At 37.3% G+C, this 27,128-nt stretch overlaps 1 protein-coding gene across 1 annotated transcript in view; it reads right to left on the bottom strand.

Annotated features, from left to right (window-relative positions):
• Positions 1–2,339: 2,339 nt before the first annotated feature.
• SLC36A4 (solute carrier family 36 member 4) overlaps positions 2,340–27,128 on the bottom strand; it is a 54,854-nt gene continuing 30,065 nt past the window's right edge. The window contains exons 8-11 of the mRNA XM_044752354.2: positions 26,361–26,459; positions 22,893–23,062; positions 12,828–12,997; positions 2,340–6,594 (exon numbers count right to left, since the gene is read on the bottom strand). Coding sequence (XP_044608289.1) covers positions 6,281–6,594; positions 12,828–12,997; positions 22,893–23,062; positions 26,361–26,459 — 753 coding nt within the window. The 3' untranslated portion in view covers positions 2,340–6,280. The remainder of the gene's footprint in view (positions 6,595–12,827; positions 12,998–22,892; positions 23,063–26,360; positions 26,460–27,128) is intronic.

Genomic DNA, 27,128 nt, shown 5'->3' with positions numbered 1-27,128 from the left:
TATTTCAGCATGCTGAGCTAGCACAGAAGGTGGAAAAGACGGTTGCTGGCCACAGTCATGCAACAAATAGGCACAGGGGTAGAGGGAACACTACAAAAAGCCTATGCTTGAAGATTTTATTAAGGATCAGAACTTGGAGTTCTGGTCCTTAATTTTTGTGCATTCATTCACTCAACAAATATTTTTTGAGCATCTCCTATGTACCCTACACTCTTCTAGGCACTGGATTTTCAGTAGTGAACACAACTGACAAAATTGCCTCCTTCGTGGAGCTTATCTTCTCTAGGCGAGGACAGAGAAGAAACCAAAAACTTAATGTAAGTAGCATGCTTGTAGAGCACCCAACTTAATGGAGAGGCAGACACAGAAACTGAAAGACCAAACAGTGTGGCAAGTGGGATGATAGACCCAAGGCCATTTGCTAGTGTGGAGGAAGGCATACACAACTCACTCTGGGTAGGGGACAGGATGGATGGGAAGGCTTCCTGGCAGAACAAACACCTACACTGAATCTTAACAATAACTAAGGATTAGCCAGGAAGAAAATTGGGGAGGGAGTAGAAGGAAACAGTTTCAGTATGAGGAGGTGATGGACTCACGCAGATGAAAAACAGAATGTGTGTGGTGTGCTTGCAGTGCAACCAGCACCTTGGTGTTGCTGTAACTTGTAGGGGGAGGCAGGGAGTGAGGCCTGCCAGGGAACCACACTAAGGAGCTTAGTCTTTGTACAGCTGAGACTGGGGAAGGAGAGAAGAGTCGAGACAGGAAAGGGACAAGACCAGATTTTCTAGCACCTATTCTGTGCCTTTGTGGAATAGCACCAGGTACCAGAGCTACAAAGATACATGACGTTATCGGCCCGTGACCTGAAGATGTTCCTTCTGCTCTGCCCATGTTTTTTGTCCCTTTTCTTGTTCTACTCCAGACCTGCTCAACCTTGATCCACACCCAGAACACCTGTCCTCTCCACTCAGTGCAGGTTGGGTGGTCAGCGTCCAATCCCCCTCCTTTATTTTAGCCCAGATCGAGACTCAGGATGGAGGATAACAAAATTACTCCCTAATTCCCCGTCAAGATTAACAGCGGGCTTTAGTTTGAGAATCATTCTATCATCTAGTACCAGGTAGCTCTGTGCTTCACGGCACCAGAAAACTGTGAAGACCAAGAGACCTGATCCCATGGCTCCACGTTAAGCCTTCAAACAAATCTACCTTTATTGGCAGACTTTGAACCAATTTGTTCTTCAAATTGATGCACGTTTCCCCTGAGGTCTGTGGACCCCTCAAAATGTGAACCCCATCACTTTATATGCAAAATTTGAGAGCATGTGTATATCTGTTAAGAATAACCACTAAACGTTTTACATTTTAAAAAAAACCCTAAAATTATTTTTACCAAGTGGCTGTATTTAATTTTTTCTCTCCAACAAGTATTCTGTAGGGCTTTTCATCATTGCATTTGCATCTCTATGTACCTAGTCTTATCCCTTTTGGTCCTTATGTTCTTTCCGTTGCTTGCCGAAAGCATGTACCACCACTAGGTGTTATAAACTCCCTGTTCCCTCCCCAAAAACTATTTCCCCTTACTTCTCTCACAGCCTTCCCTTGACGACTCACTTAAAAATACTGAAACCCATCTCTTTTTTCCTAACACGATGGCTCCAATTTCTACATTTCTCCTTGTCTTGGCCCAAAAGCATACTTTTGTAGAGCTGCAGTTAAAAATATTATGTATTTATTCTATCCTAAATTACTAATCTTCAGTATAACAGCATAATTAATCTTCATTGTATTCTAGGTTATCACAATTTATGACTCCCTTATTGTTAAACATTTAGGTTGTTTCCAGTTTTCCGTTATTACAACATAATGTTGCCAACACACCTTTAGGCATAGAGTCTTTGTCTTCTGATGATGTCCTTGTGTTAAGTTCCCAAGAGCAGGATTATTGACGTCAAGGTATAAATATCTTCATGGTCTTTGATATGGGGTTGGCATAATGCAAGCAAAATGTATTAACGTCTGATTGATACATATTCCTGACCTTAAGAGAGTGGCAAATTAAATCACGGATGCAGCATCTGCACACCGCTCATCTTGCATTCACTCGGCAGGAAGTTAAGGTCACGGCTTTGAGCATGTTCTTTCATTTTTAATCAACTTCTGCTCTTAAATCTTGGAGGTACATAATATCAACTACCAAGGTTGAAGATCACATCACAAAAAACCACAAAGACATTAAAATGTTATTACGAGAATATTATACTAGTGCCATTTTCGGCTTATGACATTTGTCAATGTCATTTAACCTTCCAAAAGACAAATTTATTTAAAAAGGCATTTGCAAGCAAAATAATATTTTATTGAAAATCAGAAGTTACAGTACTTTAAGACAGATATTTTTCATACGATAAAGAAAAATAAGTTAAAAGAAAAGGAATTGACTCAAGTGCAATGATATTTACTTTTCATTCAAACAAAATCACTTGAAAAACATAAAAATTGACACTTTTATATTATTCACGGCATAAACATGTATTTACCTATTTGTTATCAAAAAAACTTTAATGGAATAATTTTCAGAGTGACCTTTCAACACATCATCTTCCTGGACCCAATTTAAATGGTAAATTACTATTAGTATCTAATTCATGTAGATTACTGGTATGTGTGTGTGCATAAGAACTAGCTAATGTGAAATATTAAGAATGAGAGTGATTCGTCATTTCGTTTATCACAGGGCAATAAATAGCATTTCTAAAGCATATTTTTTTACCTCCTACGTCAAAAACAACCACTTTCGGAAAGGTGGTTAGCCTGGTGAGCACTAGCAGCATAAACAAGATTAACCGTAACACTACTGAAGTGCTTACTGTTAAAGCCAGCCGCTTCATGTCAGGGAGCAACTTCTTACACTTTTCAGATCAAAGTTTCTCAACTTTCTTACAAGGGGAAGGTAGTTGAGCCAAAAAGATTAAAATAGACTCATTTTTTAAAAACTCATTTTACCAAATTATTTTATTCCCCAACAGAAAATATTCACTGAGCTACTGTCTTCAATAATTTTACTTATTATTGCCATTAGCTCTATTTTGTATCTTCTCCCTTTCAAATGAAGAAAAGAGAAGTGAGGTCAAGACCTAATGTGGTATCTAGTACCAGTAAACAAACGCACTAGGCAGACCCTGTATTGACAACTACGATGAGGAGATGCCACACGGAAGCTACAGTAAGACCTGTGCTTTGCCACCACTGAAATAGCACTAGTGTAGATCTTTAATTAATAAATATTTTCATAGTATTTTGCTGTTAGAGAGCTTTCCTGTAACTATTATGAAAATACTGAATGAAATAGGCTCTGTTAGGACATTTACAACATGCACATTACACAAAATGCTTACAAAAATGTTAAGTGCATCACCCAAGCAAGAGGCAGAAATGGTTTTAATTAAGGAGAATCCCGTGAAGACAGAATTAAAACATAACGTGGCATTTGCTAATACAGTACTTCTTTCATTTGGTAACACCACACAAATTGGTCTTTAACCAAGAAAAACTCTAGTTCTTATTTCTTTGTAGAGAAATCTGTCCACGTGGGGAAAAGAAGATCTTTTGACCAAACAAAGTGTTTGAGAACCAGTGTTTTGACAAGTCAACTCTGAAACTAGTATGGGAATGGTGATCACTGACTCAGATCAGAGGTCATCAGAGGTAAACACAGCTTTCCTTTCTCTCCCCACCCCAGGAGTAGAAACGGCTCCCAGACACCTGATGAGCTTTCAGAGAAGAGAGTATTTACTGTGCCTGCAGATGAAATGCTGAAGTCATTTTAGCCATAATGTAACGGACGAAGATACTGGATACAAAATTTGACAGGTGCAATCATTCTTCTTTTTCCAGGCCCCAAAATAAAAGCAACAGCTGGTATAATCAAAATATCTCCTCCAAAAATCTTTAGAAAACGTTATGAGTCATTAAAATAAATTTTCAGAGGAAAAATACTTCCACTGATTTTTTTTGCAAATAAAATACATTATCAAAAATCCTTAAATAAGTGCATTTGTACTTTGCATCTACATAGTATTTTTTGTGAAGAATTAAAACTGCTGTCCCCGTTTAGCCCCTCTTCCTTTCTGCATTCCAACTTTCCTTTCGTATTTAGAGCACGGACAGCCTAGTGAAGTAAGCCCTGGAGGTCGGCTGAGCGCTCACTGCATGAGGAAGCCTGGCTGGTAACATGCACAGCATTTGTTCAAGCTGAATTTAAAATATATTTATTGTGATGATCAACTATTCAAAATTTTGTTGAATCTGATGAATTCCATAAGGAAAATGAACAACAGGTAAAAAGGATAAAAATAAAATTTCACACATAGACTAGAAACATTATCTGAAGACAGCTGACAAAAACCTAATAGTGCTTTCTATTAAATAATGGTTTTCAAGTCATTTTATACCAAGCTATACATTGTTTTTAAAAAACACCTTATTGATAAAGATTATATATAACAGTTTCCACAATGATTACTTTTTCTGTAACTTCTGCATCCTTTCAATGCGCCTAAAGGCTCAACATAACAGATTTGACATAAAAGTATCACAATTATTGGTGATATCTAATGCAAACATTTTAAAAAGTTTTGATTCTTATGAGTTTGTACCAAAATAAAGCTTCTGATATATCTTGAGGATTATATTTGATGACTCGTTAATGATGTAAGCAAAAAATACATGAACTAAGTTAATATTTACATATAAAAATAGAGACTATATGCACTACAGTGATCCTGATGATACCGTGTGTTACAAATTAGAGTACCACTAGCTGATTAAAAAGGTCAACACGTTTTAAAGTATGAATTTAAAAAAAAATCAGGATTCTTAATGTTTTAGACCTTCCACGCCAGCTGAGATCTTTGTTTCGGTGAATAACTGGGCTTGAAGAAGGTGGAGCAACAGAAGGTGTTTCTCTGCAGGAAGCCTCAACATTTAGTAGGCAGTTTATTACTGTCTCAATTTTTCCTAAGCATGAATCTCATTATTCTTTTATTCTGCCCATTCAGATCACTAAAAGGCTGTAATAAGGAAGCCACAGGCTGGAGAGAGGGCACACATCCTGTATTTTGTCAGATATCTATTTTCTGCCATTAAGAAAAACAGTGCCTACAGCACCAGGAAAGGGAAGAAACAGGAGTGGGGCTCAGTCACACAGCACACCAGGGCAGCTTCTGCCAGCCAGCAGTTACACCAGCAGGTGCTTTCTATTCTGTTTAAAAAAGGATGGCTCCTCCCCCTGCTGAGGCTTAATGACCGTTGGTGGGCTTTTCAGAGTTCCTGACTCTCTGCTCAGGTCATATACAATACTCAAAGATCGCCACTTTCAAAATAGCAAAATATAATTAAATGGATGCAACACTAGAGTTAAACTAAACATAATTTACTCTTTTCCTTGGATGTGATGTGAAAAATAAAAAATCCTGAACTTGGAATCAAAACAGATTCTCTCGATCTCAAGGCTGAGCGGTGTTGACCAAGTTACTTAACCTTTCTGAGCATCCATTTCCTCAGGTTAAAAATAAGGGGACTATATTGGATCACCTTTAAAGTCTCTTTCGAATTTGGCTGCAACACTAAGACAGAACCTGGCACAGTGCTTCTTGGTTTTCATTATGAAGATCAACCACCATTACAGAAGAGTGTAAAAATAATTCTGGTTTTTGGGATTTTCTGATGCTTACATTACAGCTAATCGAGTTTTCTATACTTCCAGGAATTAACCATAAGTATTTGGCTCTCTAATAAAAACATAATTGAGATATCTTTAATTAAACACAACGTATACTTTGACATTCACTGGGATGTCTGGAGATTTCTGTCCCCGGTGTCCTTCTCTAATTCTCTTATTGTTGAAACCCTGTTCTGTCCTCAACTGGGTGGCAGAGTAGCATGGGGGTAAAAGAGAGAATCTTGGTTAAAGTATTTCTGACTGAAGAAGAATAATACAAGTCTTTTTATTCTTTAATCTTAACATTTTAATTTTAATTTTTTCAACTTTGAAAACTAAAATTTTGAAATTACTGCTAATACTTATAACCAAGAATCTGTCATAGTTTATCACTACTGGTAAAGAATTATAATTTACTGACAAAATATCGATACTGTGCCAAAAGAAAACAGAGTTTGGTCCTATTTTTAGGTTTATGGCAAGGTATTCTACTAGTTCTTCTTTTAATCACTTTCAAAACTCAGACAAAAGTAGAAGTCTCATAATTCTGCTTCTACTATTTCAAACCGGATGTAAAGCACGTTGAATTCAAATTTAGAGAGGGACCTTGCGGAGTGCCAGCTATAACTACGGGCACGGGCGTAGGATAAAGAATTTCTTCAACAGTTACATACGTACCTAACAAGAAACCAACAACTCCAGTGAATGCTATGGAAATATTTTTCAGGATCATCCATATATTGTAGTGTTCCTTAGAAAAGGTAAGAATTTCAACTAAAGGCGGCAGGATCAGGGCCAGTGTGCTGCTGCTCACAGCTCCAACGAAAGAAATGACAATGTCCAAACGAGGAATCAGAATTGCTCCAGCACCTAGAAAACAAAACCACACATTTGTCTGGCTTAAATATCTAATACTTATGTGAATACTAAATGTAGATATTTTCAATGCATTACAAGTAATTAATGCAAGTAGGCACTATTAAACTATTGCTTGTGAAAGAGTATGTCACGTTTTGCTCTGAGCTAATAAAGAAAACAAACCAAAACAGTGAGTGAAATTTCTTGGACTTTGACTTGTCGACAGAGTTTCTTATATAAACAACTTTTAATTTTTTGCTGTGAAATTCCAGGTGAAGAAGTTCTCATAGTTTACTTCCAAAGCATTTTCATTACTCTGCCATACAGCGCATTCTAAAATGCACAAAACATGGGGTGGTATGACATAAATAAATCCTTAAATAAGTGGGGAGAAGGGATAGCTATTCCTTACACTAGAATGCCAACTAACCAAAATATAAGGAACAATGGAAACAGAAAATCATTATTAAGCAAACACCACAAAATAGTTATTTCAGGAAAAGGCACTGAAGGATGCTAAAATTAGTGGGCAAAAACAGTAGGAGAACAGGACATTTACATAGTCTCAAAATATCTCCTTACAAGATACTTCTTAATTATAAAGGGAAAAAGAGTACCTTTACAGTAGAGAAATCTTTCAGACACCATCATAGCCGAGTGATCAAAGTTAAAATCACCAGTAATAAGACATACCGACACCAGGAAATGATGCATTGAGAAGTGCAAAGCATCACCTGTGGAATTGTTGTTAAAAATGCTTAACTTCAGGGGCCGGCCCCGTGGCTGAGTAGTTAAGTTCACAAGCTCTGCTTTGGTGGCCCAGTGTTTCGCCGGTTCAAATCCTGGGCATGGACATGGCACCGCTCATCAGGCCACGCTGAGGCAGCATCCCACATGCCACAACTAGAAGGACCCACAACTAAAAATACGTATGGTACAACTATGTACCAGGGGGCTTTGGGAGAAAAAGGAAAAATAAAACCTTTTAAAAAAAACTGCTTAACTTCAATCTAATCATAAGAAAGAATCACAGAAATCCAAATGGAAGGAAATTCTACAAAATTACTGACACTTCAAAATGTCACGCTGAAGAAATAGAAAGACAAGAACTGTCACGAATGGAGGAGACTAAGGAGACATGACAACTAACCTCAAGTGGGACCTTGGCTTGGTTCCTGGATCAGAAAAAGGTTATCAGTGGGAAAACTGGAGAAATCAGAATAAGGTCTATAGATGCGTTAGTAGGATTGTATCAATGTCAATTTCCTGGTTTTAATAACTGTATTGTGGAATGTGAGCTGTTAACATTATGGGAAGTTGAGTAAAGGGTTTATGGTAACTCTACTTTCTTTTACAACTTTTTGAAATTATTCAAAACTAAAAAGTCAGAAAAAAAATAATGCATCACTATGGTCAACAGGATTTTCTTTCAAACCACTGATAAGTTTTCTGCAAGTTTTGATCTGGCACTTTCTTGATCTTATCTTTATCTTACCAAAGGATATCAACAGAAGGTTTGCAAAAACCAAGACTCATATTCTTTCTTCAAATAGTCCTTAAATGGTTTGGTGAATGACTGACAGTTTGGAGTTGCCACGAGAAATAACTGAGTTTGCTCACATGCAAGTTGTGACAACTATATCACCACTGCCACCAATGACGATCACGTCACCATAGTTCTGGCTGTGAGGACTCCAATTATGCACGTGTTGGCTCTCCTTTACTTGTCTTCTAAAGCTATCATCTTCCTCTCTCATCTTTGTTATCCCTTTCTTGTATTTCTAAATTTGCTTCCTTTTTATTTTCTCACATCTAGCCTCTTTGTCTCTTACTGAACTGCTATAAATATATAATTTAACTTGTGCTCTTTGTAATTAAGTCTTAGGTTTACAGTCTACTGGTTTCTCTACTTCTTAATTTTTAATTTAGGCTTTTCTTTCCTTCTTCGATTCTCTTCGTGGCTCTCAATGTTTTTTAGGAGTATGTGGAATTAATTTGGAACCACCATGTTTCTTGGAACCACAAGTTATTATTTACCATTTTCTATTTAAATTATGAAAGTTAAATCCCTAAAAATTATTTTGAAATTATAAACCTAGCCTCATACCTACAGGATTGAAGTATAATAAACCTTCCTAAATAAAATAACTGACTTTGAAGAAGTTGGAACTCTAAACTAGAAATACTTTATAAAGTGGATTCCCTGTTTAATGGATGCTTGCTACATCCTTTTAACATTTCTCTCAAGGGAACTATAATGTAAATCATAACTCTCAAACAGTTAGGACCTCTGAAAATTCACTGAATATATCCATTTTGTGGAGGCACACTTCACCTACTTCGGTAAGCGGCAGTATAAAAGGAAAGCCAGGCAAACGTGACTAGAACCTTGCCATCTGAAGAGACTTTCATTTTGGAATCTGTTTTTCCTCATTAATGTTTTCAATAATCCAAGCTGCCACTAGTAAATCAGGTGAAATATTGCTAGAAAACCAAGTGAAGGATTTTAGAATTTATTCATTCACACTAAAATTCCATTTTCAAACACTTTCAAATAATGAAATTTATCAATTGGATAAAGTCATCCTTTAAATGTTATATAACCAATAGGTATTTGCTAGTAAAAATGGCTTAATATGTTATTTGGTAATGTTATTAGCAGACAAGGAAGAGAAGTATATATACTTTAGGCAAAACCAACATTTTTAAAAGCTCAAAATTACAAAAACAATAAGTCAAAGGACAATTTGGGACAAGAATAGTCCATTCGTTACAAATATTCACTATAGGATTACTATAAATGGGTTGCTCTATGTCATTTACAGACAGCTATTATGGGTAGATCTATTAAGTACTAATTAAGCTTATTCACTAATTCCCAAAACTATATTATAGAGAAAAAGAATGTATCCTTAAGGTGCAAAGTTTCCTCTGATATGGAAAACAAAGCCTACTTTTTAAGTCCATTCTTTGCATCTGAGGAATGAAAGAGGCTATATCAGAGAAAAAAATAAAATACTTGATAATATAACATCAACAATAAAACGGTGGGAAACACTTAGAACATAAATTTTAATTACACAGTTGTTAATTTTGCTCTCCATACACCTACTGACTCTAAAATAGAATATTAGGATACAGAATGATACTTTTTCTCATCTGCAGCGGCAACTAACTCAAAGAGGGTTTTAGTGTCTTTAGTATTCTACAAACTACTAAAGATTTACGCTTTTTGGTACTTATCTAGTCATAGACTACTAAAAAGCAGAAAGCATACTCTCAAAACCAACAACTCTTCAAATCAGAAGTAGTAGAAGAGTCAACGAACTGGACAGGAACAGAAATAAACAGGATTTAACATATTTTTCAGATTCAATTCAAACGTGGAATCAAAATACTGGTCTCAGTGTTCATTACAATTCAAAATTTAACATCTCTTTCCACAGGTTTGCTTTTAAATTAGTCATGTACCCACATAACAATGTTTTGGTCAACAACGTCTGCACATACATAGGTGGTCCCATGAGGTTAGTACCATAGAGCCTAGGTGTGTAATAAGCTATATCATCTAGGTTTGTGTAAGTACACACTCTATGATGTTCACACAATGACAAATTGCCTAATGATGCACTTCTCAGATGTATCCCCATCATTAGGTGATGCATGACTGTAAAAGGTATTTATCGTTGTCCATGGTGGCCTCTGGCCAGTTTCTATCCACTCTTCTTCCTCACCTGTGAGATGCCTACATGCCAAGTAAGTGCCTACAGGGAATATGTAGGAAGAGGCTGACCCATCTTTTCAAGCTTTTGAGTTCCACTAAGAAGATATTCTGAAATGATGATTCAAATGCTAAATGCAGACTTGGACATAACCAATATAATCCAAGTTGATAAGCCCACTACTTTGAAAACCAACACTACAAATTTGGATTCAGTCCTTGGAAAGGATTACGGAACACTGAAAGATACTCAGTGTTCAACACAAATCCAGCTGAGCCGCCACTCTCATGGCTAGTGTTACACAGCCTGCTCTATGGACATTACAAGGTCCTGTCGGCTGTCTACACGCACATTAGTAAGGAACCTGCCCAAAAATCTTTTCAAGTGCTTTGGAGAACAGATAAAAAACATTTCAGTCATGAATATCAGTTGGCTTTTACTTAAATTTGGAAGGTTGGGCCAAAGACTCAAATGAAGTTCAGTGTCCAATGATGTATCCCAACGAAGCAGAAGCGAGTATCGCATGATTTCTGTTCTCTTTGTGCAAAGCATGCTACAAATATAACCCTCGTATATGCTTGAGCAGCTTTAACTATTCTTAACTAAAACAAAGAAAGAGCAAGGAAAAAGCTACAATGCTCTATGCTTCAGCACATAGGTAGCTCCAACATAACGATGGCAGCCAATGTGCAGAAATGGATGAAATTATTAAAATTTCTGATCTCAACATTTTTCTCAAGCTCATTTAAGTGAATTTCAGTAATTAATTTTAAAAGGAGACACACTTTAAGAATAGAACTGTCGGGCTGGCCCCGTGGCCGAGTGGTTAAGTTCGCGCGCTCTGCTGCAGGCGGCCCAGTGTTTCGTCGGTTCGAATCCTGGGCGCGAACATGGCACTGCTCGTCAGACCACGCTGAGGCAGCGTCCCACATGCCACAACTAGAGGAACCCACAACGAAGAATACACAACTATGTACCGGGGGGCTTTGGGGAGAAAAAGGAAAAAATAAAATCTTTAAAAAAAAAAAAAAAAAAAGAATAGAACTGTCTTACACCTATTGATAAAAGGACTTTTACTGAAATTAGTCTTTTTATTTAGTATAGTTGTCAAAATTTCAATAAAAGCAGTGTACTAAAAAAATTTTCAAAAAACAATTTTTTTAAAGATTTTATTTTTGCTTTTTCTCCCCAAAGCCCCCCGGTACATAGTTGTATATTTTTAGTTGTGGATCCTTCTAGTTGTGGCATGTGGGACGCCACCTCAGCGTGCGGTGCCATGTCTACGCCCAGGATCCGAAGCAGCTGCCGAAGCGGAGCACGCAAACTTAACCACTCAGCCACAGGGCCAGCCCCTCAAAATGTTTTAAAGTAACTTTTTCATATTAAATGTTTCATTGGTCATCAGAGAATGGGTTTATTGACTTCATTCCTCAATATGATTCCCTTATTAGTTGATACAATTCATGTAAATACTACTTTGAAAAATAAGTTTCATTTCCTTTTCCCAGCTTTGTTTTTTCTTCAAACAAAATGGAATGCACCAAGTTCTTTCAAATCTAGGCATAAGCTCCACCTCAAGCTGCTCAGTGCAACTTACAGAGTTGCCCAGAATTTCTAGCTGCACCATTCTCTAACCTTCAACGGGCCAGGAAGTTTATTAATATCGTCCACAGAAGTTCCAAAGCTGCTTGTTCCCCAGAACACCAGTAATCTGGTCCCTGCCATCATTCTAGGCAATCCCATCGTCAGTTGTTGCAGTCATCCTTATATTTGTGGTTACAATAATAAAGGTGACAATAATCACTTCTAGCCACTTCATTAATATTTTAAAACCCTATAAAAATGCCATAAGGAATTCTTACCTTCGTTTCATAGTTAAGAGGGGCTCAAAGGTGGTATGTAACTTGCCTAAAGACACCAATAAGTAAGCAGGCCTGAGTGTGAACCATCGGATCAGGGTGACTCCAAAACTCACACTCTTCCCACTATACCAAACTCAAGCTCCCTCTCTACAAGCCTCCATTATAATGTTATCTCCTGGAGGTATTTTATAATGTGAAACCCTAATAAGAGATTATAGACACTCCTCCAAATAATAAGTAAAATTAGCCACTGAAATTATTAAAGACCAAAACGAAACAAAACCCATTCCTGTTGGTAGTGATGGAGAGTTAAACTGTTATATATACAACAGTGAGCAGATAGGAAAAACCTGAGGAAAACTAGAGCCAAAGTAAAATGTGTATCAACAATATAAGGGGTCCCTTATGCATCTGATTTAAATACATATTTTAATCACCACTGACGTCATTTTTAAAATAATCTGATTTGTTCTTTTAAGTGTGATAGGATCTGGTTTGTGTTTTTCTCATATAGTAGAATAAAAAAATTTTAAACCAAAAAGTATCCCAGCTAGGTGAATAAAATTGCTTCAAAAATATTAAAAAATATACTTTCAGTAGCTTCATTATAGGAAATTCAACAATGAAAATTATTATGATATAAATATGCAGCGATACTTACAAGTAATACTAACCAAGAAGGACCTCATCACAAATTCACAGATTTGCTTCCATTTAGCGTGAAATTTGGATGTGATCACAGGGATAATGATCTCTGCTGGAACATAGAACTGGATTGAATATGTCACAAAAATGCCAAAGGAATATAGAATTTTCACTGATTGATATAACCTGTTAAAAAAAAAATTTCAAAATTTAGTCATTCTTTTCTTTCCAGCTTTATTGGGGTATAACCGACAAATAAAATTGTAATATATTTAAAGTGTACAATGTGATGATTTGATATACATATACATTGTGAAAGGAGTGCCACAATTGAGTTAATTAACACATCTATTACTTCATATATTGCCTTTTTTTTTTTGGTGAGAACGCTTTGGATCTACTCTCTTAGCAAAACTCAATCATACAATACATTGTTATCAACTATAGTTACCAGGTTATACATTAGATCCTCAGACCTTTCTCATCACTAAAAGTTTGTCCCTTTTTACCAAACTCTCCTTTGTTCCCCCATCCACCAGCCCCTGGCAACCACCAATCTACTCTCTGTTTATATGAGGTTGACTTTTTTTTTCTTAGATTCCACATATAAGTGATACTATGCAGTATTTGCCTTTCTCTGTCTGGCTTGTTTCACTTAGCATAATGCCTTTCAGGTTCATCCGCATTGTTGTCTTAATATGAATCTAGCTTTCTTCCTTTATTTTTAATGTTAAGATAGACAAGAAATCCAATACAAACTTAGGCCACTATCTTACTAATTAAATGCTTGTTTATAAAAAAGCCAGCTGATCTCTATGAAATTTCTAGATGACAGACAGACAATTCATTTTGACAAGCCTAGAAAGCTTGACTGTGGCATGCAAAGTTTTGGGACATCTTGTTGGAAAGATTTCATTTTAGGCTAAGCCAATGTTCTGAGGGTTAAGCTGAGCTCCGGGAAGAGCTAACGTTTTCTCAACTTTCTTTTAAAAAGTTGAGCATACTGCGTGTCTTTGATATCTCAGTGATCCGTATATAGAAGAAAAACTTCATATTGAACTCTGAGTTGGTTCTCCTTGTTTGATAATCTTTGTGGGTATGTCATTAGTTGCAGAAATGTCATCATTCTTAAGTCCAAAAGGAAGGCATCTAAATGATTTCAAGTTGCAAAGTTCTCTAGATTATATAGGAATTCCACCTATGTTAAACTTACATTAATAAGGGAAATAAAGTTGTTGGGTTGGGTGGTGGTTGTTCTGTCCAAGTAAATTTATCCTTTTGATGCCCAGTGCTTCGAAACAGCACAGCAATTTTCAGTTTTATAATTATCTTTATAATTATATTTTTTCCCTGCATGGTAGACAGCCTCTTGTCAAAACTCAGCATGCATGTCTTGATAAAGACTTTGGTAGACTTCCTTTGTCTGGCAAAAGACGACGTTTTAAATGATAACGACAGAGAGAGAAAATGTAGAAGCATGGGACTCAGAGGGACATATAGAACCTACTCCCTTGGGTTACAGCTAATAAAATGGTATGTTGTATTTTTTGAAATTTTGAATATTTTATAGCAATCAAAATAAAAACCCAATCACTCTTATATTCTTTAAGAAGCAAACGAAAGAGGAGACTATGGATGGAAAGTGCAGCAGCATTAGGGGTAATGAGTAACACGGACGTCCTCCTTCAGCAGAAACGTCATTGATAGCCACAGCCTTCCCACTGAAAAGTTCTACTCTCTCATCTAAGAGGCCTATGCACAGGAAGAGTGTTTCTTTCTTAAGAAAAAAGGCAATCATTTTAAAGGGATAGAAAATATTCCACTTTTGGTAAAGAAAGCCCTTGATATTAATTAGGCTTTAAGCTTATTTCTGAAGTCTTAAGACTTAAAGTAGTTAAGATCATAAACAGTTGTCTAAACTGTGGCCAAGAAAGAAAGAATTCATAAGTCTCCTCCCATAATGTATTCATCATAGGAGTGAGTAAAAAGGAAATAAAAAAGGTGAGTAGAAATAGATTTGAAAATACTACGAACATCATAATTAAGAAGAAACTCCTTATGGCTAGTGACAATAAAATCTTAATTTTAAAATGATCTCAGGATATATTTCTCAGCTTGAGGCTCAAAGTTTAAACATAAATGGTCAAGTTACTGAAATGTATAAAATAACTAAAAGACTCCTGCTTCATATACTCTCATACGTAATTGTGGAGAATCAGATGAATATTCTTATTAGATTATTATTCAAACACTTCCTTTTTTCTAATTATCTTTTAACTTACTTGCTTTTTTTGGTTTGTTTTTGAGGAAGATTAGCCCTGAGCTAACTGTTGTCAATCCTCCTCTTTTCACTGAGGAAGACTGGCCCTGAGCTCACATCCATGCCCATCTTCCTCTACTTTATATGTGGGACGCCTACCACAGCATGGCATGCCAAGCGGTGCCATGCCTGCACCTGGGATCCAAACCACTGAACCCCGGGCTGCCGAAGCAGAATGTGCGCACTGGGCCGGCCCCCAATTAACTTACTTGTTTTTAAAGTATGGTTAACAACATATTTAAAAAAACATCATAATGTATAATTATAATTACTTTTCTACTGATATAAACAAGTTATATAGGCTAGTAATCTGATTTTTATTAATGACATTCAATAACATTAATTATATACAATTACTATCATTTGGTGTTACACAGAGTGAAAATGGGAAATAAGTGGCTTGGGTCTTTTAGAAGCTGGCATACTTGCTAATCATCAACCAAAGAACACTAATATAGAAATAAGAGTGTTTAAGAAAAGCCTGCAGTCTTGTAAAATCAACTGTTCCACTCTTACTTCTGTTCTGTTTCAAGAACCCACTAATTTCTATGTTTGACATCTAAATTTTCAATCATTCTAGACTATTTTTCTCTACTCAGCTTTTCTACAGATAATATCAACCTTTGTTCTCATTTTGGTTTTAAGCAGGCATCTATGGCAGGGGCCTTTATGTCTAAGTCTTAGGAATGAAGAGTTGAAGGAAGAATCTACCCAGTAAACTCTCTCTCCAAAAAATACACTTTCTTTTTATTTTTTTTTTGAGGAAGATTAGCCCTGAGCTAACTGCTGCCAATCCTCCTCTTTTCACTGAGGAAGCCTGGCCCTGAGCTCACATCCATGCCCATCTTCCCCTACTTTATATGTGGGACGCCTACCACAGCGTGGCTTGCCAAGCGGTGCCATGTCCACACCTGGGATCCAAACCCACGAACCCTGGGCTGCTGAAGCAGAATGTGCGCACTTAACCACTGCACCACCGGGCCAGCCCCAAAAATAAACTTTCTTAAACTCATAGGAACTTGTTTTGAGGATATATAAGGACATAAAATAACTTTTAAATAATATTTAGTGTACATTAAAAGGCATTTAAAAATTCACTCCCAAAGTTCTTGCAAGTTAGACTCTGTTCTATTCTTCACTGTATTTCCCCCAACGCACTTAGTAGGTGACAGATACTTATTAAATATTAATTAAATGAATATTAATGGTCAAAAATGGGTTTGGAGAGGTAATTCTTAGAAATTACATCCAATCATCACAACTAAAAATACTTCACAGAATATAAATGATTATTGCTTGAAAACAAAATCTGCTATACTGGTAGCAAATAAATTTAATACCTTAGTAAAGCGCAGAAATGTATTTTTTAAATAAGTTTGCAGTCGATATATGAAACCAGATTATGGGAGGAAAAACAACTAACAGGTCCAGTGAAAACATGAGTTTTGAAAATACAGGATTTCAAAATTTTTAATGCTTCTATTCTTCTCTCTACATTGGCTCAAATCAATACTTAACCTAAATTCACAGATACGAACATTTAAAAATTGTTTAAAAGCCAACCTGGGAAATAAGCTGTTGACTGGCTCGCTCTCTCTCAGGTTGAATACAGAAGCTACTCTGGGAAAGAATCTGATACACGACTTTCCCTCAGGGCCGCTTCATGACACTCGGGTTAAGAATCTTGAGGGTTTAAGCTCTATTAAGAAGAAAAGGAGTCTTCTTGAGGACCAGCTACAATTCTTACCAAGAACCTCACCTCGCTCTACGCTAAACGCTAAGACAGCCAGGGTTATGTGGCATCCACCGCTAGACTGACTGCTTTGAACCACCACGCTTGCTACATGCTCACTGGAGTGTCAGGATTATGAAGAGATTGTTATCTCTTCACTGCTGTTTCTCTTGTGCCTGGAACAGCACCTCGTACATAAAAGGCACACAACAAATATCTGTTAAGTGAATAAAGGAATTTGGTAGACGTTCTTCATTTTGGATTCAATATAATTAATGACAGTCATTCTGATGAGGAAAGGCAGAGGCAGTTTTGGGCCAGGATTTCCAGATACAGGCAACTTTAATATTGGAAGAAGATTATTAAGAATTTGTGAGGGAGAGGACAGAGAAAACAGTCCAGGATACATGAATCTTCTTTCTCTAGTTACCTTAAATTTCTTTCTCTATTTCTTTATTTATTGTGCCTCTTGGTGAGTCCATTCTTGCCTAAACATTTTCATCTCGGGCAACAAGCTCCTCGGAGTTCAACCCCTTGACCGCCTGTGGGATCAATGAAGATCAATTGATTACCTGCCGCTACCAGGCACCCAGCTCCTGTATTTGCTACAAACATGGGCTTAGACTCGGGGGCTGTTCTGTTTTGGAGGGAAAATGAAGTCCCAGTTTAATTATCTTAATAAATTAAAATGCCTACCTCATCCCTGTTCTTATATGCTTCTACCCTACTTTTTGATTCAGCCTTTCCTATCCAATATCTGCTTCACAAAGAATGCCACATGTGAGACAGCAGAAGTCACCTTACTGCTTCCCTGTGTCTGTTCGTGTGAAAAATCTAATACCCTTGATATTTCTTAGAAGTCCATGTCTGCTGATTTAATGAGTAACGTATGAATTTAGTCTAGGCCAGTATTTTTCAAACCCTCATCATGACCCATTAGTGGGTTAGGATATCAATTGAGTGGATTGTAAGAAGTTTTTTCCCTAATATATAGACTAGAGTAGAGAATATCACGGAACACTGTATGTAGAAAAACTAAAGGTTTTTACTTAACCTTTCACTTATTTCAGTTATTTATGTGTGTGGGCGACGTGTACCACAAAGATTCTTATGCACACGGACACATACACACTTCTATTACGGTTTTTCCATAGAACATATTTTCCTTTCTTACTGTAGGTTGCCATTTACAAAGTTAGGGGCTGGCCCAGTGGCGTAGTGGTTAAGTTCATGCACTCTGCTTTGGCAGCCCAGGGTTCACAGGTTCAGATCCTAGGCATGGACCTACACACCACTCATTAAGCCATGCTGTGGCGGCATCCCACATACAAAAGAATAGAGAACAATTGGCCAGATGTTAGCTTAGGGACAATCTTCCTCACCAAAAAAAAAGTTAAAGAGCCACTAACTGAAACCAAATAAGCTGGTATAGTAAACTGTGATGGGAAAAAGAAGAAGGAGTATGGAACAGACCTTGTGTTTCAGACTGGTAAAAAGAAAACAACAAAACAAAACTGAACAAATGAGACCAACAACAAAAAAAGATGTTTGTTCCTATGATGTATATACTATCACTCAAGAGGACACAGTGACAGAACCCAAATAAATACTATTGGCTATGTTAAGTCCTCTTAAGAACTTAGACCATCACTGATACTCAATGATTACCATCAAGTCTCTACATCTCCAACCTTCCCTGACAAGAATGACAGAAGCTGGAAACCACCTTCTGGTTTAAATTCCATAAATTACTATCAGAGGAGTCGGAGAGTATAATCTAAACACAATCGCCCAGAATATTTTCTAATGATCTGACACTCACTCAACACAAACTCAAAAGATAATACCCTTCTTTTAAAGCCTCTGCTGGGGGCCTGCCTAACTCCACAGCCATTTTTTTCTTCAGACTAATCTCACGCCAACTTTTCCCATTTGGGACCTCCTTGTTGGTGAGGAGATCCTGTAAGTTAAAGTGCTACATAGTAACTCACATCAGAACCTGAGACCATTTGTGTGAAAGAAAAGAATCCACATAAAGTGAAAGGAAAAATTCTACAAATCAATCCCGATGACAAGGAACACCATTTTATGGTCTGTGTTACTGTCACATGACCTTATTTAAATAGATTTTTGAACTCCAGTATTCAAGAGGTTCATCAGCTCCTCTTGGTGGTTTTGCTTGCCCCTGCACTGCGCCTGTCCTTCTCAGAGCACATATTCCCTCCTCGGTGTGGCAGTTGCTAAGGGTTCTCAAAGCTTTAGGCTAAACATGGTGCTGAAGCATCAATTTCACTCAAAGGTTTTTTTGAGGGGGAATTATTTTTATATAAAAAGCAACATGGAGATTATGAACTAGAATGTAAAAGTGTACTTGTTTTTAATAGAGCATGAATTGATGCAATCCTTGAGGCAGGCTATTTGGGATAATGCACCAGGATAGCCAAGGGAACGCTTTTTTTCTCTTCTCTGCTATTTGGGTTACTTCAGTGGAAATCTCAGAGAAACATGCTAAAACATCACTCAGCTAGGACTAGTAGTGGTGCCTTGGTTATATTATCAGGCAACAGGGTTTTAAGCCTAGAACACTATCTGACAAACATTTACAGCCTAAGTGCTGAGCAAGGTGCTAGATTGTGGAGATGCATCACAAACCAGGAAGATGCAGGGTTCCGGCCCTCAAGGTGCTCATGTTCTAGCTCAGAACTGTGATTTTACTTCATTATCATCTTTTTTTTTTGTTTAAAGGTTTTATTTTTCCTTTTTCTCCCAAAGCCCCCCAGTGCATAGTTGTGTATTTTTAGTTTTGGGTCTTTCTAATTGTGGCATGTGGGACACCGCCTCAGCATGGCTTGATGAGCAGTGCCATGTCCTTGCCCAGGATTCGAACTGGTGAAATCCTAGGCCGCCAAAGAGGAGTGTGCAAACCCGACCACTCGGCCACAGGGCCGGCCCCTCCGTATCATCTTTAAAATATATTCTTTATTTCAAAAACTAAATGCAAGATGTTAAACAATATCATTCATAACTAGTTTTCAAAGATGATGCCTCAATAAGATTGAGGGTAATAAATAATTAATAATAATTTGGAGCCTCTCTAATCCATACTTGCTTTATCCTGGGGCTGCTTTCTAATTCCATCTTTTCTTGTAAAAATATCCCTTACGAACTCTGAGACTTTAAGTCAATAGGGAATCAAAAGCCCTTTACAGGGCTGGCCCAGCAGCACAGGGGTTAAGTTCATGACCTCTGTTTTGGCAGCCTGGGGTTTGGAGATTAGGATCCTGAGCACAGACCTACACATGGCTCATCAAGCCATGCTGTGGCAGCGTCCCACATGTAAAATAGAGGAAGACTGGCACAGAGGTTACTTCAGCGACAATCTTCCTCAAGCAAAAAGAGGAAGATTGGCAATGGATGTTAACTCACAGCCAATCTTCCTTACCAAGAAAAAAAAAAAATCCCTTTACAGCTTCTCAAAGCTAGTAGCTATTAGTCCCTAGGATCCTGTGGCAGTCATTGGCTGTCATACTTGGCCAGTACAGGGTACAGTGCACATTCTCTAACTTTGTAGGTCTACTTCCTGAAGCACAGGGAGAAAAGGGAAGAAGAGATTCATATGTGGTATATCAAGAAAGGAATCTTAGCCATAATTCCATGATTATTTTAATGCAAGTTACTCATTTTACGCAAGACTATCAGTGTATAAGACAAGCATCTCCTCTCCAGTATCTATCAGTCGTGGCTGTTATTTTCGCTGTGCCGGCTGCAGAGACCATAAAGAAATAGACTACGGGCCACAAGAGGCATATCTCCACAATGAAAAGGTATTACCCAACAGAAGTTCTCTAAAGGAGAATACTTATCTTGATGTGCTTTCCTGTGTTTTCCAGATTTTGTTTCTTAGGATATTTGTACTAGGCTTTCCTCTAAGTGAAAAGCAGGTGTCTAGCTAGGCTTTCATGAATAGAAACTATGATCTGATAGTCCGTTTTTAATTAAGACTTGCAACTAGGTCCATTCTAACTGGAAAGCCATAGCAATTAAGGATAAGGCGAGTGGTGGGAAGGGGAGGCAGAAAAACGGAAGGATTAATGAGAGCTACGGCAGGGACAGTATCCTGCCTTCACATTTAGTTGTGCATACCAAAAGGACTCCCTACTTATCTTTGCCCACTGTCCCTCCACATGGTCTTAACTCTCTGGGGATGGGAACATCTTAACCTAACATGCACGCATACTCACTTCAGTTTCTTCTCCTGTAAGATTTTCTTTAAATATTTTTGTAAATTAAGAGTAGGGAAGAATTCTGAGCTTGTTTCCACCTACATTTTATACTTGACACTAAAAGTACTTGTCAAATTTATTTATAAAATTATTTTTAAGATTTAGTCTAAAAATTATTCTAAGTGGGGAAAAATATCATTCTATTTTCTAGATATTGTATAGTATTTGAAAAGAGGAACTATCCTACCATAATTTTTAGCCTTGATTCTCTTATATTAAGCTGTTCAAGCTTCTAGTCCATATTCAACTATTACATAAAAGAAAAAGAAACCATTTGAATGGAACAAAACTATTATAATCAACTGTAACATATGTTGTTGAAATAAACGCTAAACACTATGTATCTTATTTGTAGTCATATCTCCAGTTTAAAATAAATGTATAACATTTGAAACGTTTCCATCTTGAAATATATTTATAAACTATGTCATAGCTTAAGTAAAACTCTAAGATAAGCACACTGCGGGTGTGGCCCTTGTGCAACCTGGAAACTATTCTGGGTACATGCCCTCTACCGTAAATGGCTTCCTATATACATTTGTTCTAACAATGTTTTTGACTCCAGTAAAGACCCAGGATTAAAATGATTACTGAATGGTAGACTCTCATCAGGAAGCCAGTCAGAAGATATAATATTTAACATTTAAGGTTTCACAGACTTCTATCCAAGCAGCTAAAGGAGCAGTGACATTAACTAAATCAGCCATGTAGCTTTTACTTTGCATTTACCAAAATTAAGGAGTTACCTTCCATTTTATAAATAAGGGAGCAAGTTTGCATAGTAATCACTGACAATTTTAAACCTTTACAGACCAATCTCTGGAAGAAGGGAAAACCTTATATATTGCTTCCTTTAGCAGAATATGGTTCTAGTATTAAATATTAAGACACACCATATTATTTTATTTATTTACAATGAGTCCTAACTGTGTTCTGAAAGGCTTGGGGTACATAAAATATTGAAGCTGACCAGTAAGTTGGTCTAGTGGCTAAGATTCAGTGCTCCTACTGCTATGGCCCAGCTTTGCTTCCCAGTCAGGGAATCATGCTACCTCTTTGTCAACTGTCATCCTGTGATGACTGCGTGTTGCTCTGATGCTCAAAGCTCTGCCACCAGCAATTCAAACACCAGCACGGTCACCCATGGTGGACAGCTTTCAGTGGAGCTTCCAGACTAGACAGACTAGGAAGAGGACCTCGCCACCCACTTCCAAAAAAATTGGCTCTGAAAACCCTGTGAAGAGCAGGCAGCATTGTCTGACAGCGCCGGAAGGTGAGAGGATGGCATGAACAGACCGGGCAGGGTTCTGCTCTGCGGTACACAGGGGTGCTAGGAGTTGGAATGGACTGGACAGCACTAACAACAACAAAAAATAACAAGGGCCCTAAGTGATGGGTTTTATTATTTTATAAGAAACCCAGAGAGCTGGATTTTTTGGCAGCAAGGATAAGTATTAAATTTTTTATAAAATGAGTCCATATTAAAAGAATCCATGCTTTACTCTTTATTCAAATTTGGAACATCCTATAATTTTTCATCTTTTTAAAAAATCCCACAAGGATCTGCAAAATCATCGATAGTCTCCTCTGAAGATTATAAAATAATTCTAGATTACACAAATAAATGACAGCAAAAATTTCAAATGTTTGAACCATAAATCCAAGAACACACCTTTATCATCAAACATGGGTAAACTATAACTATAAAGTATACAAACGAGGATTAACAAACTCATATCTACCTACCATACGTCTTGGGGAAGATTTAAAGTGATGCTGCCTTTGATTTCATCGCGGAAACACATATATCCTAAGGTGGCTAAGGTCACATACAGAGTTGTAACAATTCCCATGCCAATATTCAATGCCTGGGGGAAGCGTTTTGATTCTTTCATTTGATTTTCCAGCGGAAGGACCTAAGAAGAGAATGCAAGTAATACAAGTAATTTAAAACAATCTATTATTGTCTTACACACACACAAATTAATCTTTCTATAGTGTATAATGCAAAACTTTTTTCCTTTACAACAACACTTACAATTGTTGAAATTCTTTTTCTAGGTGTTATATCTTTTTTTTATACTACAGAGTTTCACATTCTTCTAACAAAAAGATTTGAAATCAGCTCTTAGCAGGCAAACCTGTCAGTTTTTGTTTTAAACAAACTTTTTCCTTTGGAATAATTTCAGATTTACAGAAAAGTCGCAAAGATAAACAGAAAACTCCCACGTACCTGTGACCAGCTTCCCCTACTGTCAACATTTTACACAACATTTTACACAAGGTACATTTGCTACAACTAAGAACCAACATTGGTACGTCACTGCTGAACTCCACACTTTATTTGGGTTTCACGAGTTCTCCCACCCGTGTCCTTCTGTTCCAGGTCCCATCCAGGACACCACACTGCACCTGTCACACACTTCCCTAGTCTCCTCCAGTGTGTGACAGTTTCTCAGTCTTTCCCTATTGTTCCTTGTCTGGACAGTGTTGAGGAGTATTAATTAGGTCGTTGGTATAATGTCCCTCTATTTGGGTTTCTCCGATATTTTCCTCATGACTAGACTGAGATTACAGGTATAGGAAGATACCACAGAGGTGAAGTGCCCTGCCCATCACACATGCTGCGGACACGACCTATCCCTGGGAAAGTTAATTTTGATCACCTGGTTAGGTGCTATCTGCCAGGTTTCTCTGCTTGTGAAGTTCTTTTCTTCCCCCTCATACTCTGTTCACTGGAAGCAAGTCACTGAATGCAGCCCACACTCCAGGGACGAGGACGGACACCTCCAGGAGCGGAAGTATCTATATACATTATTTGTAGATAATATATATACTACTTCTATATACTTCTTAAGCATTTATTTATATTAGTATGGATTCATTTGTATTTGTTTTATACTTTGCGTATGATCCAGAACACTGCTGTTTATTTTGTTGCTCATATGTTTCCAGCTTTAGTCATGGTGAATTCTATCAGGTGGGTTCTTGTGTCCCTCTGACATGCCTCCAGTCTTTTGTTTTTTGAGCATGTCCAAACTTTCTGGCACTACACGATACTCCAGACTCATCTTGAATTTCCTTGCATCAGCCCATTTCTTGAAAGAACTTTGGTTCTTTCGTTGGAGAATGGTATTTAGAATTCAAGATCTGGGTGCTTGCTGCTACTGAGGCATGACTACTTACAGGCTCTCTCAGTAGAGAGTGCTAGGAAATCTACATACGTATGCTACCCATGTATACACGTTTATAATTGTTTCTTTGTCTCTCTATCTGTATCTATTGTCTGTCAATTTAGTGAGATGAATAAATTATTTTAAGTATGTTAAAAAAATACCTTTAACGAAAAGAAATAAAGGCTACTTGAAAAGTTAAGTTTTTTACGAAAATCTTTAGAGGTTTTGGCCATATGATTTGACCATATAATGAAACACATTAAGTAATAATAGCAAGTATTTACTAAGTGTTTACACTGTGCCAGGTATTCTTCTAAAAGCTTTGCATGCAGCATCTCATTTAGTCCTCACAGTAACCATGAGATAATAACTCTAATATTATCTCCACTTTTCAGGTTAGTCAGGTCGATATGGAAATATTAGCTGTTAATTAGAGAGAACAGAGAACAATTTGCATGCTCTGGAGATAATCCAGACCTGAAATAAGGGGATATGGTCAAGAATGGTGCCAGTGCAGCTAGAAACTAAGGAGAAAGGGAAGGAAACGAACATTTATGGAGGCTTCCCCTGTGTCAAGCAGTATCATAGGTATTTTTACATATAATCTCATTTACAAAACAGATTTGGGGAAATATGAAAGAAGAATCAACATCCCTTAATTACTGACTGGAATGGGGAAAACCGGGGACAGAGTGAAAAGAGTTACTCCAGTGTTTCAAGCTTGAGTGACTGAAAGTAAAACCAAAAGAAATAGGGAAATGAGAAAGTAAAGCTGGTTTTGGACAAGAGAGTATGTGTCCGACTCTGGAACTGTTGAATTTGAAATGTCAGAGGAATAACACAACTGGAAATGTCCGACAGTTAACTAGAGCTTACTAGATAAAGACAGAAATGAAAATCTGCAGTGATGTCTGCAACAGTGATAAGTGGAGCTGTAACAATTTGTGAGAATTTCCTAAAGGAGAATTCAGAGAGAGCAGAAACTCAAGTAAAATGGTACAAAATGGTCTCTTGGGTCTATTTTGTCTGTGATTCATATGAATAAATGTTTATAAGTGGTTTTGCTCCCATACCAAACCATTAGACTATGAAACATAAGCTGTAGAGTAGACAGCAATATTCTGTTTTCCCCAAATCTACACATTCTAGGCTTCAAATAAACTGGAAGCATCCTGAATGGGTGCTTGTGTCTCTTAGTTATTAGCTTTATGATAACATCGTTTCTCAAAACAAATATGATATGCACAAATCTGAAGGGAGAATTTATATTTGACTCTTCTTAATGTAATATAAACTTTGTAACGATTTCAATTCACATCAAATCATCCAGACTATAAAATATGACATTTGGGATTTGTCTGAATTTAACTTGGGCTTGGTAGAGTAGATGGAATAGAGATAAAATAAAATTGTCCGAGTTAATCGTTTTTGAAGCTGGGTGATGCTTACATAGGAGCTCATTATACTATGCTCTAAATTTTGTAAAGGTTTGAAATTTTCCACACTAAAATGTTAAAAATCATCTATTCTAATGTCTCCATTTAACAGATTAAGAAAAAGAGAATTAGAGACTTTAAAAAATACGTCTAAGATTAAACTCTTGGTTAGTGGAAGCACTAAACTATAATTCAAGTCCATCACACCAAACTGCAAATTGTGTTCCAGGAATAAAGTAAATAGAAACAAAAAAGAAAAACATGCATTTTTAAATGTAGCTTGACTATATAAATCTTTACGTTGACTTAAGATTTTAAAAAATAATAATAGGGGCTGGGCTGGTGGGATAGTGGTTAAGTTGATGCATTCTGCTTTGGTGGCCCAGGGTTCATGGGTTCAGAACCCAGGTACGGACCTACACACTGTTCATCAAGCATGCTGTGGTGGCATCCCACATACAAAAGAGAGGAAGACTGGCACAGATGTTAGCTCAGGGACAATCTTCCTCAAGCAAAAAGAGGAAGATTGGCAACAGATGTTAGCTTAGGGCCAATCTTCCTCATCTAAATAAATACATAAATAATAAAGAGTAAATCCTTACCACTCCTATGCCTTCAAAAGCAAACACAGCAGTACCAAAAAAGAGTGGGTATTTTTTCCAACCAGCCACTATTGGAAGGTTGTGGGGATCTGGCATATTCTGGAGAAAGAAAGAAAAAATAAGACAAGTTACATCTTTACTTATCTTAAAGGATTTAAAGTGAAAAAGCAAAACCATACACTTCTGAGCTTCACAACAGCAAATATGTGTTACAAAAGTGAATACTTCTTTCAATAAACACTTAAAGCACCCTATGTTAAATGTAGCCAAGCTGTTAGGATTTCACTGCCAAAAGCAACTGTATCCCTCGAGCCCACACATTCCACCTGAGCTAAATGCTCCTGATTACCTGTTTCCACCTGCAAGTCCTAGGCTGTTCACACTGGCTATGGCTCCTGCCACAACAGGAAGACATAAGCATACTCAGTGTCTGAGCTGACAGCCACGTAGTCAGTTGTTACCAACTCCTGATGGTGTCTAATGAAATTCATTCTCCACTCTATTCCCATTGCTCTTTCAGTCTCTATGATACCTGGTTCCTGACTTTGGCTTTTTATCTCCTAACTCTGTGCTGCTCCCTGGTACAGGTCTCCTCTTGGTTTCAGTGTTTTATTCTTTGACCTGACAGTTGCCATTACCCTTACTATTTGTGTCTATGCCTTGACTCTGGCTTTGATTACCTGGTCCTGACTCATAGCCTTGTTCCAGTTCTCACTATCTGGAAATTCACGAACTGCACATCTTGTTGAAGATCTCTCACTCCACAAT

The sequence above is a fragment of the Equus asinus genome, chromosome 20, assembly GCF_041296235.1.
Source record: "Equus asinus isolate D_3611 breed Donkey chromosome 20, EquAss-T2T_v2, whole genome shotgun sequence".
In the NCBI taxonomy this organism is placed as follows: domain Eukaryota; kingdom Metazoa; phylum Chordata; class Mammalia; order Perissodactyla; family Equidae; genus Equus; species Equus asinus.
This window is presented reverse-complemented; position numbering and strand designations above follow the sequence as displayed.